The 17195-nt window shown below is 51.7% G+C and overlaps 1 protein-coding gene across 2 annotated transcripts in view; it reads right to left on the bottom strand.

Moving 5' to 3' along the window:
- HSPG2 (heparan sulfate proteoglycan 2) overlaps window positions 1–17195 on the bottom strand; it is a 265969-nt gene that overhangs the window by 62718 nt on the left and 186056 nt on the right. For both annotated transcript variants that reach the window (XM_069741877.1, XM_069741878.1), the window contains 17 exons: window positions 15172–15323; window positions 14755–14884; window positions 12186–12337; window positions 11946–12078; window positions 11613–11758; window positions 11380–11518; window positions 11152–11300; window positions 10930–11059; window positions 10414–10568; window positions 10212–10341; window positions 9927–10081; window positions 9338–9476; window positions 6113–6256; window positions 5907–6041; window positions 4676–4857; window positions 3914–4109; window positions 3653–3832 (listed from right to left, as the gene is read on the bottom strand). In XM_069741877.1, the coding sequence (XP_069597978.1) occupies window positions 3653–3832; window positions 3914–4109; window positions 4676–4857; window positions 5907–6041; window positions 6113–6256; window positions 9338–9476; window positions 9927–10081; window positions 10212–10341; window positions 10414–10568; window positions 10930–11059; window positions 11152–11300; window positions 11380–11518; window positions 11613–11758; window positions 11946–12078; window positions 12186–12337; window positions 14755–14884; window positions 15172–15323 (2547 nt within the window). The remainder of the gene's footprint in view (window positions 1–3652; window positions 3833–3913; window positions 4110–4675; window positions 4858–5906; window positions 6042–6112; window positions 6257–9337; window positions 9477–9926; window positions 10082–10211; window positions 10342–10413; window positions 10569–10929; window positions 11060–11151; window positions 11301–11379; window positions 11519–11612; window positions 11759–11945; window positions 12079–12185; window positions 12338–14754; window positions 14885–15171; window positions 15324–17195) is intronic.

Genomic DNA, 17195 nt, shown 5'->3' with positions numbered 1-17195 from the left:
ACTGCATGTACCCTGTATACAGAGCCACATCACCGCATGTACCCTGTATACAGAGCCACATCACCGCATGTACCCCCGTATTCAGAGCCACATCACTGCATGTACCCTGTATACAGAGCCACATCACCGCATGTACCCTGTATACAGAGCCACATCACCGCATGTACCCTGTATACAGAGCCACATCACTGCATGTACCCTGTATACAGAGCCACATCACTGCATGTACCCTGTATACAGAGCCACATCACTGCATGTACCCTGTATACAGAGCCACATCACTGCATGTACCCTGTATACAGAGCCACATCACCGCATGTACCCCAGTATTCAGAGCCACATCACTGCATGTACCCTGTATACAGAGCCACATCACTGCATGTACCCTGTATACAGAGCCAGATCACTGCATGTACCCTGTATACAGAGCCACATCACTGCATGTACCCCCGTATTCAGAGCCACATCACCGCATGCACCCCCATATTCAGAGCCACATCACTGCATGTACCCCGTATTCAGAGCCACATCACTGCATGTACCCTGTATTCAGAGCCACATCACCGCATGTACCCTGTATTCAGATCCATATCACTGCATGTACCCTGTATACAGAGCCACATCACTGCATGTACCCCGTATTCAGAGCCACATCACTGCATGTACCCCGTATTCAGAGCCACATCACTGCATGTACCCCGTATTCAGAGCCACATCACCGCATGTACCCTGTATTCAGATCCATATCACTGCATGTACCCTGTATACAGAGCCACATCACTGCATGTACCCCGTATTCAGAGCCACATCACTGCATGTACCCCGTATTCAGAGCCACATCACCGCATGTACCCTGTATACAGAGCCACATCACTGCATGTACCCTGTATACAGAGCCACATCACTGCATGTACCCCGTATTCAGAGCCACATCACTGCATGTACCCTGTATTCAGAGCCACATCACCGCATGTACCCTGTATTCAGATCAATATCACTGCATGTACCCTGTATACAGAGCCACATCACTGCATGTACCCCGTATTCAGAGCCACATCACTGCATTTACCCTGTATACAGAGCCACATCACTGCATGTACCTTGTATACAGAGCCACATCACTACCCCGTATTCAGAGCCACATCTGTTATGATACGGTGATTAAGGAGCGACATGCGACTAGCTCTGAGCAGGTGGTAACTGTACTGACCGCAGTCCCTAAGCTCAACGCAACACTAGAAGTAGCCGTGGAATGCTCCTAACTCTGCCTAGGCATCTCGTCACAGCCTAAGAGCTAACTACCCCTAAAGATAGAAGCAGGAAAACTATCTTGCCTCAGAGAAAATCCCCAAAGGATAGATTAGCCCCCCACAAATAATGACTGTGAGAGGAGAACGAAATGACATACGTAGTATGAAACAAGATTTAGCACAGGAGGCCACTTCTAGCTAAATAGAAATAGTACAGAACAGAACGCTGTGCGGTCAGTAAAAAAACTAGAAAAAGTCCACCGCAGAGAAATGCAAAAATCTCCACGCCTGACTAAAGGTGTGGAGGGTAAACTCTGCTGCCCAGAGCTTCCAGCCTAGCTGAATAGATCCATACTGATAAGCTGGACAAATGAACAAAAACAAAGAAAGTGCTGAACAACAAAGTCCACAACAAGTGAACTGCAAAAGGACAAGCAAGGACTTAAGGTACTGTCACACTAGACGATATCGCTAGCGATCCGTGACGTTGCAGCGTCCTGGATAGCGATATCGTCCAGTGTGACCGGCAGCAGCGATCAGGCCCCTGCTGTGCCATCGCTGGTCGGGGAAGAAAGTCCAGAACTTTATTTCGTCGCTGGACTCCCCGCAGACATCGCTGGATCGGCGTGTGTGACACCGATTCAGCGATGTCTTCACTGGTAACCAGGGTAAACATCGGGTAACTAAGCGCAGGGCCGCGCTTAGTAACCCGATGTTTACCCTGGTTACCATCCTAAAAGTAAAAAAAAAACAACCACTACATACTTACCTACCGCTGTCTGTCCTCCAGCGCTGTGCTTCTCTGGTCTGGCTGTGAGCACAGTGGCCGGAAAGCAGAGCAGTGACGTCACCGCTCTGCTTTCCGGCTGCCCGGCGCTCACAGCCAGAGCAGAGAAGCAGAGCGCCGAGGACAGACAGCGGTAGGTAAGTATGTAGTGGTTGTTTTTTTTTTACTTTTAGGATGGTAACCAGGGTAAACATCGGGTTACTAAGCGCGGCCCTGCGCTTAGTTACCCGATGTTTACCCTGGTTACCGGCATCGTTGGTCGCTGGAGAGCGGTCTGTGTGACAGCTCTCCAGCGACCAAACAGCGACGCTGCAGCGATCCGGATCGTTGTCGGTATCGCTGCAGCGTCGCTTAGTGTGACGGTACCTTTAGCTTTGCAGAACTGGTCAGAGTGTCAGGAAAGTCCTAAGAGCAATGACTCCAGGCAGGAACAATTGACAACTGGCATTGAATAAGGGATAAGCCCAGGCTAATATAGCCGAGCCAGAAAGACGATCAGTGAAAACAGCTGCTGAAGCTAAATCCAAGAAGCAGCCATACCACTCAAAACCACAGGAGGGAGCCCAAGAGCAGAACTCACAAAAATGCTACTTACAACCACCGGAGGGAGCCCAAGAGCGGAATTCACAACACACATCACTGCATGTACCCTGTATTCAGAGCCACATCACCGCATGTACTCCGTATTCAGAGCCACATCACCGCATGTACCCTGTATTCAGAGCCACATCACTGCATGTACCCTGTATACAGAGCCACATCACTACATGTACCCCGTATTCAGAGCCACATCACCGCATGTACTCCGTATTCAGAGCCACATCACCGCATGTACTCCGTATTCAGAGCCACATCACCGCATGTACTCCGTATTCAGAGCCACATCACCGCATGTACCCTCTATACAGAGCCACATCACTGCATGTACCCTGTATTCAGAGCCACATCACCGCATGTACTCCGTATTCAGAGCCACATCACTGCATGTACCCTCTATACAGAGCCACATCACTGCATGTACCCTGTATTCAGAGCCACATCACCGCATGTACTCCGTATTCAGAGCCACATCACCGCATGTACCCTGTATTCAGAGCCACATCACTGCATGTACCCTGTATACAGAGCCACATCACTGCATGTACCCCGTATTCAGAGCCACATCACCGCATGTACTCCGTATTCAGAGCCACATCACCGCATGTACTCCGTATTCAGAGCCACATCACCGCATGTACCCTGTATTCAGAGCCACATCACTGCATGTACCCTGTATACAGAGCCACATCACTGCATGTACCCCGTATTCAGAGCCACATCACCGCATGTACTCCGTATTCAGAGCCACATCACCGCATGTACTCCGTATTCAGAGCCACATCACTGCATGTACCCCGTATTCAGAGCAGTAACACCACATGTGCACCCGTTTTCAGGGCATCAATTCCACATTTACCCCCGTATTGAAATCATCATCACCACGTGTGTGCGGTATCAGTGTGCTCAGGGTAACCTGCCACCGTGTCTGAGCTCATGCAAATAGTGACAGCGCCAGGAGCGACGTCCGCACAGTCCGGGCCATGCGGCGAGGACACGGCTGCAGAGCGATCCTTACTTTCCACGTCCAGGGTGATGAAGACCTCGGAGTGGCCATCGGCGTTGGAGGCATTGCAGATGTACTGCCCCGAGTCCTGCTGCGCCACTCTGGGGATGACCAGGCTGTCGTTCACGATCTGATGCTGCCAGGGGAGTGGCGCCCGCAGCTTGGACCACGCGATGCTCGGAGTTGGGTTTCCTGCACAAAAAGGAAATGAAAGAATTTAGTTTCTGCTGATAAAATAGAAAAAAGGATTTGTGAAGACACGGGCGACGTCACCTGCAGCAGAACATCGCAGCATGGCGGTCTCCCCGGCCAGGACCACGTGCACGGACTGCTCCACGGAGGCCACTGGAGCGCTCGGCTTCATCACTCGGTCTTCAACAATTACATCCACGACGGCCTGGGAAGAGCCGGCCGGGTTGTGGCCAACGCAGGTGTAAGATCCAGAGTCGCCCGGCTTCACCGAGTGAATCTACGAAAGAAAGTGATGACCCTGAACACAGCGACCACACGGTCGGCGAAAACAGAGCGCCGATCCACTGACTATGGGTCACCGGCGTCGCACAAGGTCCCCCCAAACTGTGCCCATCAAACATGTTGTCACCACATAGTCCATGTGTGCAGGGCGGTATACACTTTGCGCATGGTGGGTGGTATAAACTATGGGGACGGTATACACTGCGCGCGTGTGGATGGTATAAACTGCGCATGGGGGGGATGGTATAAACTGCGCATGTGGGGGCGGTATACACTGTGGCCTGGGGGCGATGTACACTGCATGCAAATAGGACGTATAGACTATGCATGTGGTATATACTTTGCGCTCGGGAGCCGTATACACTGCGCGCCCGGGGGAGGTGTACACTGCATGCATAGGGGTCATATAGACTGCACATGCGGTAATACTTCACGCTCTGGGGCCGAATACACTGCGCGCCCGGAGGCGGTGTACCCTATGTGTGGAAAGGAAAATTGGCAATACGACAGTTCTGAAGCACAGGTCCAGTACCGAGTGTGTGACGGCTCAGGGGTCAGTACCTGTAGCACCGCATGACTGTCCAGAGGAACATGGTTCTGCTGCCGGATGGCCTGTCTGGATCCGGTGCGACGCCAGCTGACCACAGGACGAGGGTCTCCCACCCCAGAACATTCCAGGTACACGGTTTCTCCCACATTCACCTTGATGGGTCCGGGAGGAATCACCGACACTGTGGGGCGTCCTAGAACACAATAATGCACGGACACCGATGATTTCCACCGCGGCAGCAAAAATAACAATGGCATCTGCCAACAGTTTGTAGCGAAATATGTATAGATATATTGTGTGACTAGCAGTAATGTAACATCTGTCCTGAGACTGCAGGTCTCACAGGGGTCACAGCATATGTTGTCCTGAGCAAGCAGTCTACTGTCTCCAATCTCGCCGGGGTCTTGCTGGGAACCAAGAAAAGGAAACATTTCACACCTTCTAGCTCTTTTGAAGAGAGATGTCAATTACAGCCTGACACTATCCATCTGTGAGAAACTTTAGGCAAAGAGTGTTCAGAGGAAAATAATATATTCATTGGGAGAGCGGCCGTGGTCCAATCAAAAACAAGCAATTATAATATTAACCTGAGAGGCTGTTCTAGAAATCTGACCTCCAAGTTAACTCTATAAATTAGGCTTGTACGCATACAAAGTGGTTCACAGATTGAGAGGCAGCCGATTTGATGTGTTCCAGTCCATATTTATCCCCCCCTCTCCGGGAGCAGAAAGCAGACTACAAAGTTAGGTATTTCTGTAAGTTTTCTCCTGTTTATTTTTATACTGTTTTGCATATTTGTATGTCTTTTTATTACCATATTTTTATACCTTTTTCTTACTGTAAGAACTGAACCTTTTGCATTAAAGCATAAAACTTTAACTGGTTGAACCTTGTATGTTCTAAAGAATCCATAACCTTAAACTGTGTGAGCCTTATGAGTGACAGACAGTAGTAGTAACATTTCCGGGGCTCATCGCCCGTGTATTCAGTGAGTGGTGGCAGCGCGTATGAGCGGGTGTGTGGCCTGGTTCAGGGTGTGATATATTCTCCCATTACAGCATAGGACAGAGGTTGAATGCTGGACTGAGAGAGGGGAGATAGATTAACCCTTGCAGGCGCAACCCCAAGTCACGTGCTGTGAGCGGGTACGTGACACCGTTGTAGTTGGAAATTACAGGGAAGATGAGAAACCGTCATGGCCAGTTTGGCAGCTGCTGTTGCTGATCTTGTGCCGTCACTCACCTTCCACCACAAGGGTGACAGCGCTGTCCACTGCCCCGAAAGCGTTGGCGGCCATGCAGCGGTATGCGCCCTGGTTCTTGTGATGTGCCCCCACGATGGTGATAACGGAGCCGTTGGCACTGATGTGGACATTATCTGCAGAGACAGAGCAGAGATGAGCAGAGCTCCTCACACCGACGCCGCAGATCCTGTCCCCGGCACCTTACCCTGCACAGGCTGATTCTGGCCCATCTTCCAGGTGACACGTATCGGCTGAGCCCCCGTGTGAACGTGGCATTTAAATGTGGCATTTTCCCCCTGGCGAACAGTGGCACTGGGAGGATTGATGGAGATGACTGGAGACTCGAGCCCTAGAAATCAGAGGAATGTCATCAGCCCCATAGAGGACAAGAACTGCCGAGCAGGAAGAAGGGGACTTACGGTAAACGTTCTGCGCCCGGGAGAGGACAAGGAGGGCCAATTAGGAAGATGGGATCTTACTGTAAACGTTCTGCGCCCCGGAGAGAACAAGGAGCTCTGAGCGGGAAGATGGGGTCTTACGGTAAACATTCTACACCCCGGAGAGAACAAGGAGCTCTGAGCGGGAAGATGGTGTCTTACGGTAAACATTCTACACCCCGGAGAGAACAAGGAGCTCTGAGCGGGAAGATGGGGTCTTACGGTAAACATTCTACACCCCGGAGAGAACAAGGAGCTCTCAGCGGGAAGATGAGGTCTTACGGTAAACATTCTACACCCCGGAGAGAACAAGGAGCTCTGAGCGGGAAGATGGGGTCTTACGGTAAACATTCTACACCCCGGAGAGAACAAGGAGCTCTGAGCGGGAAGATGGGGTCTTACGGTAAACATTCTACACCCAGGAGAAAACAAGGAGCTCTCAGCGGGAAGATGGGGTCTTACGGTAAACGTTCTACACCCCGGAGAGAACAAGGAGCTCTGAGCGGGAAGATGGGGTCTTACGGTAAACATTCTACACCCCGGAGAGAACAAGGAGCTCTGAGCGGGAAGATGGGGTCTTACGGTAAACGTTCTACACCCCGGAGAGAACAAGGAGCTATGAGCGGGAAGATGGGGTCTTACGGTAAACGTTCTGCACCCCGGAGAGAACAAGGAGCTATGAGCGGGAAGATGGGGTCTTACGGTAAACATTCTACACCCCGGAGAGAACAAGGAGCTCTGAGCGGGAAGATGGGGTCTTACGGTAAACGTTCTACACCCCGGAGAGAACAAGGAGCTCTCAGCGGGAAGATGGGGTCTTACGGTAAACGTTCTACACCCCGGAGAGAACAAGGAGCTCTGAGCGGGAAGATGGGGTCTTACATAACATAGTAACATAGTTAGTAAGGCCGAAAAAAGACATTTGTCCATCCAGTTCAGCCTATATTCCATCATAATAAATACCCAGATCTACGTCCTTCTACAGAACCTAATAATTGTATGATACAATATTGTTCTGCTCCAGGAAGACATCCAGGCCTCTCTTGAACCCCTCGACTGAGTTCGCCATCACCACCTCCTCAGGCAAGCAATTCCAGATTCTCACTGCCCTAACAGTAAAGAATCCTCTTCTATGTTGGTGGAAAAACCTTCTCTCCTCCAGACGCAAAGAATGCCCCCTTGTGCCCGTCACCTTCCTTGGTATAAACAGATCCTCAGCGAGATATTTGTATTGTCCCCTTATATACTTATACATGGTTATTAGATCGCCCCTCAGTCGTCTTTTTTCTAGACTAAATAATCCTAATTTCGCTAATCTATCTGGGTATTGTAGTTCTCCCATCCCCTTTATTAATTTTGTTGCCCTCCTTTGTACTCTCTCTAGTTCCATTATATCCTTCCTGAGCACCGGTGCCCAAAACTGGACACAGTACTCCATGTGCGGTCTAACTAGGGATTTGTACAGAGGCAGTATAATGCTCTCATCATGTGTATCCAGACCTCTTTTAATGCACCCCATGATCCTGTTTGCCTTGGCAGCTGCTGCCTGGCACTGGCTGCTCCAGGTAAGTTTATCATTAACTAGGATCCCCAAGTCCTTCTCCCTGTCAGATTTACCCAGTGGTTTCCCGTTCAGTGTGTAATGGTGACATTGATTCCTTCTTCCCATGTGTATAACCTTACATTTATCATTGTTAAACCTCATCTGCCACCTTTCAGCCCAAGTTTCCAACTTATCCAGATCCATCTGTAGCAGAATACTATCTTCTCTTGTATTAACTGCTTTACATAGTTTTGTATCATCTGCAAATATCGATATTTTACTGTGTAAACCTTCTACCAGATCATTAATGAATATGTTGAAGAGAACAGGTCCCAATACTGACCCCTGCGGTACCCCACTGGTCACAGCGACCCAGTTAGAGACTATACCATTTATAACCACCCTCTGCTTTCTATCACTAAGCCAGTTACTAACCCATTTACACACATTTTCCCCCAGACCAAGCATTCTCATTTTGTGTACCAACCTCTTGTGCGGCACGGTATCAAACGCTTTGGAAAAATCGAGATATACCACGTCCAATGACTCACCGTGGTCCAGCCTATAGCTTACCTCTTCATAAAAACTGATTAGATTGGTTTGACAGGAGCGATTTCTCATAAACCCATGCTGATATGGAGTTAAACAGTTATTCTCATTGAGATAATCCAGAATAACATCCCTCAGAAACCCTTCAAATATTTTACCAACAATAGAGGTTAGACTTACTGGCCTATAATTTCCAGGTTCACTTTTAGAGCCCTTTTTGAATATTGGCACCACATTTGCTATGCGCCAGTCCTGCGGAACAGACCCTGTCGCTATAGAGTCACTAAAAATAAGAAATAACGGTAAACATTCTACACCCCGGAGAGAACAAGGAGCTCTGAGCGGGAAGATGGGGTCTTATGGTAAACGTTCTACACCCCGGAGAGGACAAGGAGCTCTCAGCGGGAAGATGGGGTCTTATGGTAAACGTTCTACACCCCGGAGAGAACAAGGAGCTCTGAGCGGGAAGTTGGGGTCTTACGGTAAACGTTCTACACCCCGGAGAGGACAAGGAGCTCTGAGCGGGAAGATGGGGTCTTATGGTAAACGTTCTACACCCCGGAGAGAACAAGGAGCTCTGAGCGGGAAGATGGGGTCTTATGGTAAACGTTCTACACCCCGGAGAGGACAAGGAGCTCTCAGCGGGAAGATGGGGTCTTATGGTAAACGTTCTACACCCCGGAGAGAACAAGGAGCTCTGAGCGGGAAGATGGGGTCTTACGGTAAACGTTCTACACCCCGGAGAGGACAAGGAGCTCTGAGCGGGAAGATGGGGTTTTACGGTAAACGTTCTACACCCCGGAGAGGACAAGGAGCTCTGAGCGGGAAGTTGGAGTCTTACGGTAAACGTTCTGCGCCCCGGAGAGGACAAGGAGCGCCGAGCGGGAAGACAGAGACTTACGGTAAACGTTCTGCACCCCGGAGAGGACGCTGATGAGGACAGAGGCCTTGAGTGTGCCAGACGGAGAGCGGTAGTGGCAGACGTACTCCCCTGAGTCTGCACTAGAGGCCTGCATGATCCGGAGCCGGGAGCCCGAAATCTAAAAATCACATCCACAGTGAAGAATGGTGTTACATAGGGCTGCAGGTAAAATCTACTACAGTATCTTTGGTGTTACATAGGACTGCAGGTAGCATCTACTACAGTATCTCTGGTGCTACATGGGGCTGCAGGTAACATCTACTACAGTATCTCTGGTGCTACATGGGGCTGCAGGTAACATCTACTCCAGTATCTCTAGTGCTACATGGGGCTGCAGGTGACATCTACTCCAGTATCTCTGGTGCTACATGGGACTGCAGGTAACATCTACTCCAGTATCACTGGTGCTACATAGGACTGCAGGTAACATCTACTCCAGTATCTCTGGTGCTACATGGGACTGCAGGTAACATCTACTCCAGTATCTCTGGTGCTACATAGGACTGCAGGTAACATCTACTCCAGTATCTCTGGTGCTACATAGGACTGCATGGTGATCTTCTGTTACCTGGTGGTTTGGAGAGAAGCTCGCCCCTGGACGCATCCAGGTAACGGTGGCATCTGGATGTCCGATGACCACACAGTTTACATCCACGGTCTGCCCCTCAGCTACGGGACCTGGGGTCTTCTCTATGAGGATCGGGGTGGGGATGTTTGCAGGCACTGAGGACACAGACAGAAGATGGAAGTCATTTCACACAACCTCAGCCCACGGCTGCGGACCCCAATTGTCCTGTGGATGGACGGCCATAGGCTGAGCTGTCGCCTGGCACAGATCTCCCGTGTAACCCACCTTGTGATGAGTGCCGGACGATGACAGTAATGACGGCTTCCTGAACCCTGGATCCGGTGTTCACGCGGCAGACGTACTCGCCGGAATCAGCCGCAGAGGCTCCAACGATTCGCATTCGTGGTCCTGCAACCTGACAGACAGTAGCGGAGTATTAGAGCCTGCCGAGCCCGTGCCAGCACCTCGGCGCCCGCGCCTCACGTACCTGGTGGTTGGCACTTAGCGGACGTCCATTAGACCGGTGCCAGGTGACCGAATGGCCGGACAGCCCCTCCACCAGGCAGCTCAGCTCCAGGTTCTGCCCCTCCTCCACAGTCTGGGACGACGGCTCAATCCTAATAGCTCCCGAGACACCAGAGTCTGAAACAGAAAGAATATTCTGATAAATGACCGCCATCGTTAGAGCGGGAACCTCTCAGGCGGGCTGCGATGGACTCCCGAAAGTAAGGGTGAGAAGAGACAGAACCGGAAAAACAAACCCTGCTCCGGACGTCGTTCACACTGGAATTCTCCAAGAACAAAATCAGAGAAAATAAACGTCACAAACAGAAATCAATGCGCCAGAAAGGTGACGCCGGACACATCCCGCGAGGGACCAGAAATACAGATCTACAGAGGACGATCACCTCACAAATAATAAAAGGCAATAAGACAAAAGAAGAGAATGAAACAAAAGGCAACAAGGGAAAAAGAAGAAAATACAAGATAATCAAAGACTTACTGTGCCTGGAGCCCTCAATGGAGACGGTGATGGAGGCGGCCTGGATCCCGGAGCTGCCGCTCACCTGGCAGATGTATTCGCCCGAGTCTTGGGGGGAGGCGTTAACTATGCGCAGCCGAGAGCCGGCAACCTGGAAAAGTCCCGTCATTGTCTGATGGACTGATAGCAGGGTCCCGGGTGATGCCCCCGTACTCTCTGCAGTGTTAGGAAGAGTGACGATACCTGGTGATTGCCAGAGAGCGGCTGCCCCTGTCGGTACCACGACACCTCCTGACGCGCCTGTCCTTCCACCACACAGTTCAGGACCACAGTCTGACCCTCGGACACCGCACTAAGTGGGGACTCGATGCGGATGGTGGGGCTGATGCCAGCTGAGAACATATCAGGACATCGGACTTAAGTATAATGAAAAGTCTAAAAATTCACCCGAGATGCAATCATCCGACTCACGGTGCACAGGGCCGATGGCGCGAGTAATAGTCACAGTGATGACGGCCTGACGAGTGACTGCTCCGGAGGTGACGCGGCAGATGTACTCGCCGGAGTCCGCCACCGAGGCCTGGACAATGCGCAGACGAGATCCCAGCACCTGCGTACAAGTGAAGGGTTAATGGCTATGATCAGGAGGACGATCCACAATCGGCTGCTGAATCCAGAGCCCAACGACGCCATCAGCCGCTCACCTGGTGGTTGGGAGACAGCGGCTGACCCTTCCGGTGCCAGGAAACGGCAGAACTCGGGGACCCTGAGACCACACAGTTCAGCTCCAGGGTCTGACCTTCAGACACAGAGTTGGAGGATGGTTCAATCCTCAGAGCCGGGCCCGAAGCTGCACGCACCAATGAGAGCAGAAATCAATGTGGTTAATTATTGTACGATGAAGCCACAAATGACCTGAAACGCCCAGGACAACATAGAAAATGCGGTGGTGGTCCTCAAGACGGCCAGGAACCCAGCACCGTGGCCTGTCTTATTGGGATTGGTCAATTCGGCCTCCATCCAGCCTCGCTACTCACGGTCACTAGAGATGCGGGACACGGTGATGAAGGTGGATGCCTGCTGAGTGACCGCACCGCCGGATACACGACAGATGTATTCTCCAGAGTCATCCGCGGACGCTTGGAGGATCCTCAGACGAGAACCTGACACCTAGAATGAGACAGATGTATGAAGATGAAGAGTTGGCTCATAGTACGGACTGATACCGCCACATGAACGCTTTCCAGAATAAACCAGTGCCCCCGCTCAAGGGTTACCTGATGGTTCGGTGAGAGAGGCATTCCCGGACGGTACCAAGTGACCTCCGCCCCGGGATAAGCGGCCACCTGGCAGTCCAGCTCCAGAGTCTGCCCCTCAACCAAGGAGCCTGAAGACGACTCAATCCTAAGAACAGGAACCTTTTCCGATGCTGAGAGAGAAGACACATTGCCGAAAACTGTCCTCACAACAGGATACAGAAAAATAAAATGGAGCCGAGACAGAGGGGACAGCGTAAAATTTAGGGCAGACGTGCCAAGGAAACAAACAAGTGGGCCAAAGAGAAGGAGCAAAAAAGGAGAAGGACAATAATAACTTTGGAGGACCCAGGACAAGAAAAATAAAAGACATGGAGAATTAGTGGCTCCACTTCGATGAAAGACCATTACACCAATGACACCAGATCACCCAACTGTTAGGGTCCAGGCCCCCAAAAAGCTGAGAATGGATGACCAGTCTGTTCATAGACTTCTGTCTTCAAATTCTTCTACAACTAGCCTCCAGAGCAGCAATCTGATGGAGGAGGCCAACATCAAGAAAAAATGGAGACCAAGGACTCTCAAGGGCCCAGCCTACCCTGTCCACCATTGTCATGTGTATCTTCAATTACTGCTATAAGCAATCTTCTACAGATAGAGGTGATAATCTACTGCCATTTCTCCTAAGTGTGTGACCTGATCACATCGAAATCTGGGATAAAGGAGAGAGGAGCGATCTGATGACAGCGAGGTCTGGGATAGAGGAGAGGAGCGATCTGATGACAGCGAGGTGTGGGATAGAGGAGAGGAGCGATCTGATGACAGCGAGGTCTGGGATAGATGAGAGGAGCGATCTGATGACAGCGAGGTCTGGGATAGAGGAGAGGAGCGATCTGATGACAGCGAGGTCTGGGATAGACGAGAGGAGCGATCTGATGACAGCGAGGTCTGGGATAGAGGAGAGGAGCGATCTGATGACAGCGAGGTCTGGGATAGATGAGAGAAGCGATCTGATGACAGCGAGGTCTGGGATAGAGGAGAGGAGCGATCTGGTGACAGCGAGGTCTGAGATAGAGGAGAGGAGCGATCTGATGACAGCGAGGTCTGGGATAGATGAGAGGAGCGATCTGATGACAGCGAGGTCTGGGATAGATGAGAGGAGCGATCTGATGACAGCGAGGTCTGGGATAGAGGAGAGGACCGATCTGATCACATCGAAATCTGGGATAGAGGAGAGGAGCAATCTGGTGACAGCGAGGTCTGAGATAGAGGAGAGAAGCGATCGGGTGACAGCGAGGTCTGAGATAGATGAGAGGAGCGATCTGATGACAGCGAGGTGTGGGATAAAGTAGAGAGGAGCGATCTGATGACAGCGAGGTCTGGGATAGATGAAAGGAGCGATCTGATGACAGCGAGGTGTGGGATAAAGGAGAGGAGCGATCTGATGATAGATGAGGTCTGGGATAGAGGAGAGGAGCGATCTGATGACAGCGAGGTCTGGGATAGAGGAGAGGAGCGATCTGATGACAGCGAGGTCTGGGATAGATGAAAGGAGCGATCTGATGACAGCGAGGTGTGGGATAAAGGAGAGGAGCGATCTGATGATAGATGAGGTCTGGGATAGAGGAGAGGAGCGATCTGATGACAGCGAGGTCTGTGATAGAGGAGAGGAGCGATCTGATGACAGCGAGGTCTGGGATAGATGAGAGGAGGGATCTGATGACAGTGAGGTCTGGGATAGAGGAGAGGAGCGATCTGATGACAGCGAGGTCTGGGATAAAGGAGAGAGGAGCGATCCGATGACAGCGAGGTCTGGGATAGCGGAGATGAGCGATCTGATGACAGCGAGGTCTGGGACAGAGGAGAGGAGCGATCTGATGACAGCGAGGTCTGGGATAGAGGAGAGGAGCGATCCGATGACAGCGAGGTCTGGGATAGAGGAGAGGTGCGATCTGATGACAGCGAGGTCTGGGATAGATTAGAGGAGCGAACTGATGACAGCGAGGTCTGGGATAGAGGAGAGGAGCGATCTGATGACAGCGAGGTCTGGGATAGAGGAGAGGAGCGATCTGATGACAGCGAGGTCTGGGATAAAGAAGAGAGGAGCGATATGATGGCAGCAAGGTCTGGGATAGCGGAGATGAGCGATCTGATGACAGCGAGGTCTGGGACAGAGGAGAGGAGCGATCTGATGACAGCGAGGTCTGGGATAGATGAGAGGAGCGATCTGATGACAGCGAGGTCTGGGATAGATGAGAGGAGGGATCTGATGACAGTGAGGTCTGGGATAGATGAGAGGAGCGATCTGATGACAGCGAGGTCTGGGATAGAGGAGAGGAGCGATCTGATGGCAGCGAGGTCTGGGATAGAGGAGAGGAGCGATCTGATGACAGCGAGGTCTGTGATAGAGGAGAGGAGCGATCTGATGACAGCGAGGTCTGTGATAGAGGAGAGGAGCGATCTGATGACAGCGAGGTCTGCGATCTGACCACAGCAAGGAGAAGATGCAGTGTCCAGATAGAAGATGAAGAGTAGACATAGAGTGGAGTGACACGAGTGTCTCGGCGCAGGAGTCCTGCGTACAACTTACGGTTGGGGACGCTGTTGATTGTGATAATGATTGAAGCTTGTTGTGTTCCAGCGCCATTAGTCACCCTACAGATATACTCCCCAGAGTCGGATGATGAGGCTTGTAGTATGCGTAGGAGAGAGCCATGGACCTACAGAGGAACATGGACCCTCATCATAAACCTTCAGTGTTAGAACATCTGATGTCTGCAGAGGCCCCCGGGGAGGGTGGCTACACGGCCATCATGGTGGCTAGTAAACAACCCCAAGTAGCCACATGGCGGAGCCCGAGACCGAATCCAGCGGAGAGCAGACGAGAGCGGAGCGTCCACAGCAGGATACAAAGTACCGTAATACTGACTGCGCCATTATACACACGTGTGATGGACACTCTGCAATGGGGATCACGCTCTGAAACCTGAGGGCATCAGTGTCTTACCTGGTGATTGGGCGACAGCGGGCGGCCGGGCCGGTGCCATGTGACCGCAGCATGTGGATAAGTGGCGACTACACAATTCAGCTCCACAGTCTGTCCCTCCAGCATAGTGTCCGCAGACGGCTCAATCCTCAGGAGTGGAGCGGCAGGAGAAGCTGAGAGAGAAAAGTACAAGATTGTACACAGAAGTGCAGTGGATGAATGTATCGGAGAGCAGCATGGTGTTGTGGTGGAGACACCGATTCCAGCGATGTGTCACTTACTCAGCTGCTTGCTGCAGTTATGATAAAATCCCTCTTTTCTGTGCTGTAGACACACCATCGCTCCGTATAACCCCGCCCACAGCACTCTGTGTAACCCCTCCCACAGCACTCTGTATAACCCCTCCCACAGCACTCTCTATAACCCGCCCACAGCACTCTGTATAACCCCGCCCACCTGTGTATATCCCCGCCACAGCACTCTGTATAACGCCGCCCACAGCTCTCTTTATAGCTCCACCCACAGCACCCTATATAACCCCTCCCACAGCACACTGTATAACCCCGTCACAGCATTCTGTATAACCCCGCCCACAGCACTCTGTATAACCCCGTCCACAGCACTCTCTATAACCCGCCCACAGACCTCTCTATAACCCCGCCCACCTGTGTATATCCCCACCACAGCAGTCTGCATAACGCCGCCCACAGCTCTCTCTATAGCTCCACCCACAGCACCCTATATAACCCCTCCCACAGCACTCTGTATAACCCCGTCACAGCATTCTGTATAACCCCGCCCACAGCACTCTGTATAACCCCGTCCACAGCACTCTCTATAACCCGCCCACAGACCTCTCTATAACCCCGCCCACCTGTGTATATCCCCACCACAGCAGTCTGTATAACGCCGCCCACAGCTCTCTCTATAGCTCCACCCACAGCACCCTATATAACCCCGCCCACAGCACTCTGTATAACCCCTCCCACAGCACTCTCTATAACCCGCCCACAGCACTCTGTATATCCCCGCCCACCTGTCTATATCCCCACCACAGCAGTCTGTATAACCCCTCCCACAGCACTCTGTATAACCCCGCCCACCTGTATATATATCCCCGCCACAGCACTCTGTATAACGCTGCCCACAGCTCTCTCTATAGCTCCACCCACAGCACTCTGTATAACCCCACCCACAGCACTCTCTATAACCCGCCCACAGCACTCTGTATAACCCCGCCCACCTGTGTATATCCCTGCCACAGCACTCTGCATAACGCCGCCCACAGCTCTCTCTATAGCTCCACCCACAGCACCCTATATAAGCCTTCCCACAGCACTCTGTATAAGCCCGCCCACCTGTGTATATCCCCACCACAGCAGTCTGTATAACGCTGCCCACAGCTCTCTTTATAGCTCCACCCACAGCACCCTATATAACTCCTCCCACAGCACTCTGTATAACCCCGTCACAGCATTCTGTATAACCCCGCCCACAGCACTCTGTATAACCCCACCCACAGCACGCTCTATAACCCGTCCACAGCACTCTTTATAACCCCGCCCACCTGTGTATATCCCCGCCACAGCACTCTGTATAACGCCGCACCCAGCTCTCTCTATAGCTCCACCCACAGCACCCTATATACGCCCTCCCACAGCACACTGTATAACCCCGTCAGATCATTCTGTATTACTCCGCCCACAGCACTCTGTATAACCCCGCCTACAACACTCTGTATAACCCCACCCACAGCACTCTGTATAACCCCGCACACAGCACTCTGTATAACCCTACTAAAAGCACTTTGTATAACCATGCACACACAACTCTGTATAACCCCGCCCAGAGACCTTCATATAACCCCGCCCACAGCACTCTGTATAACCCTACTAAAAGCACTTTGTATAACCCCGCCCACAGCACTCTGTATAACTCCGCCCACAGCACTCTGTATAACTCCGCCCACAGCACTCTGTATAACCCCGCCCACAGCACTCTGCATAACCCCGCCCACAGCACTCTGTATAACCCTACTAAAAGCA

Source organism: Ranitomeya imitator, chromosome 10 (genome assembly GCF_032444005.1).
Source record: "Ranitomeya imitator isolate aRanImi1 chromosome 10, aRanImi1.pri, whole genome shotgun sequence".
Classification (NCBI taxonomy): Eukaryota; Metazoa; Chordata; class Amphibia; order Anura; family Dendrobatidae; genus Ranitomeya; species Ranitomeya imitator.
Note: the sequence above shows the minus strand (reverse complement) of the source record. Positions and strands in the feature narration are given on the sequence as shown.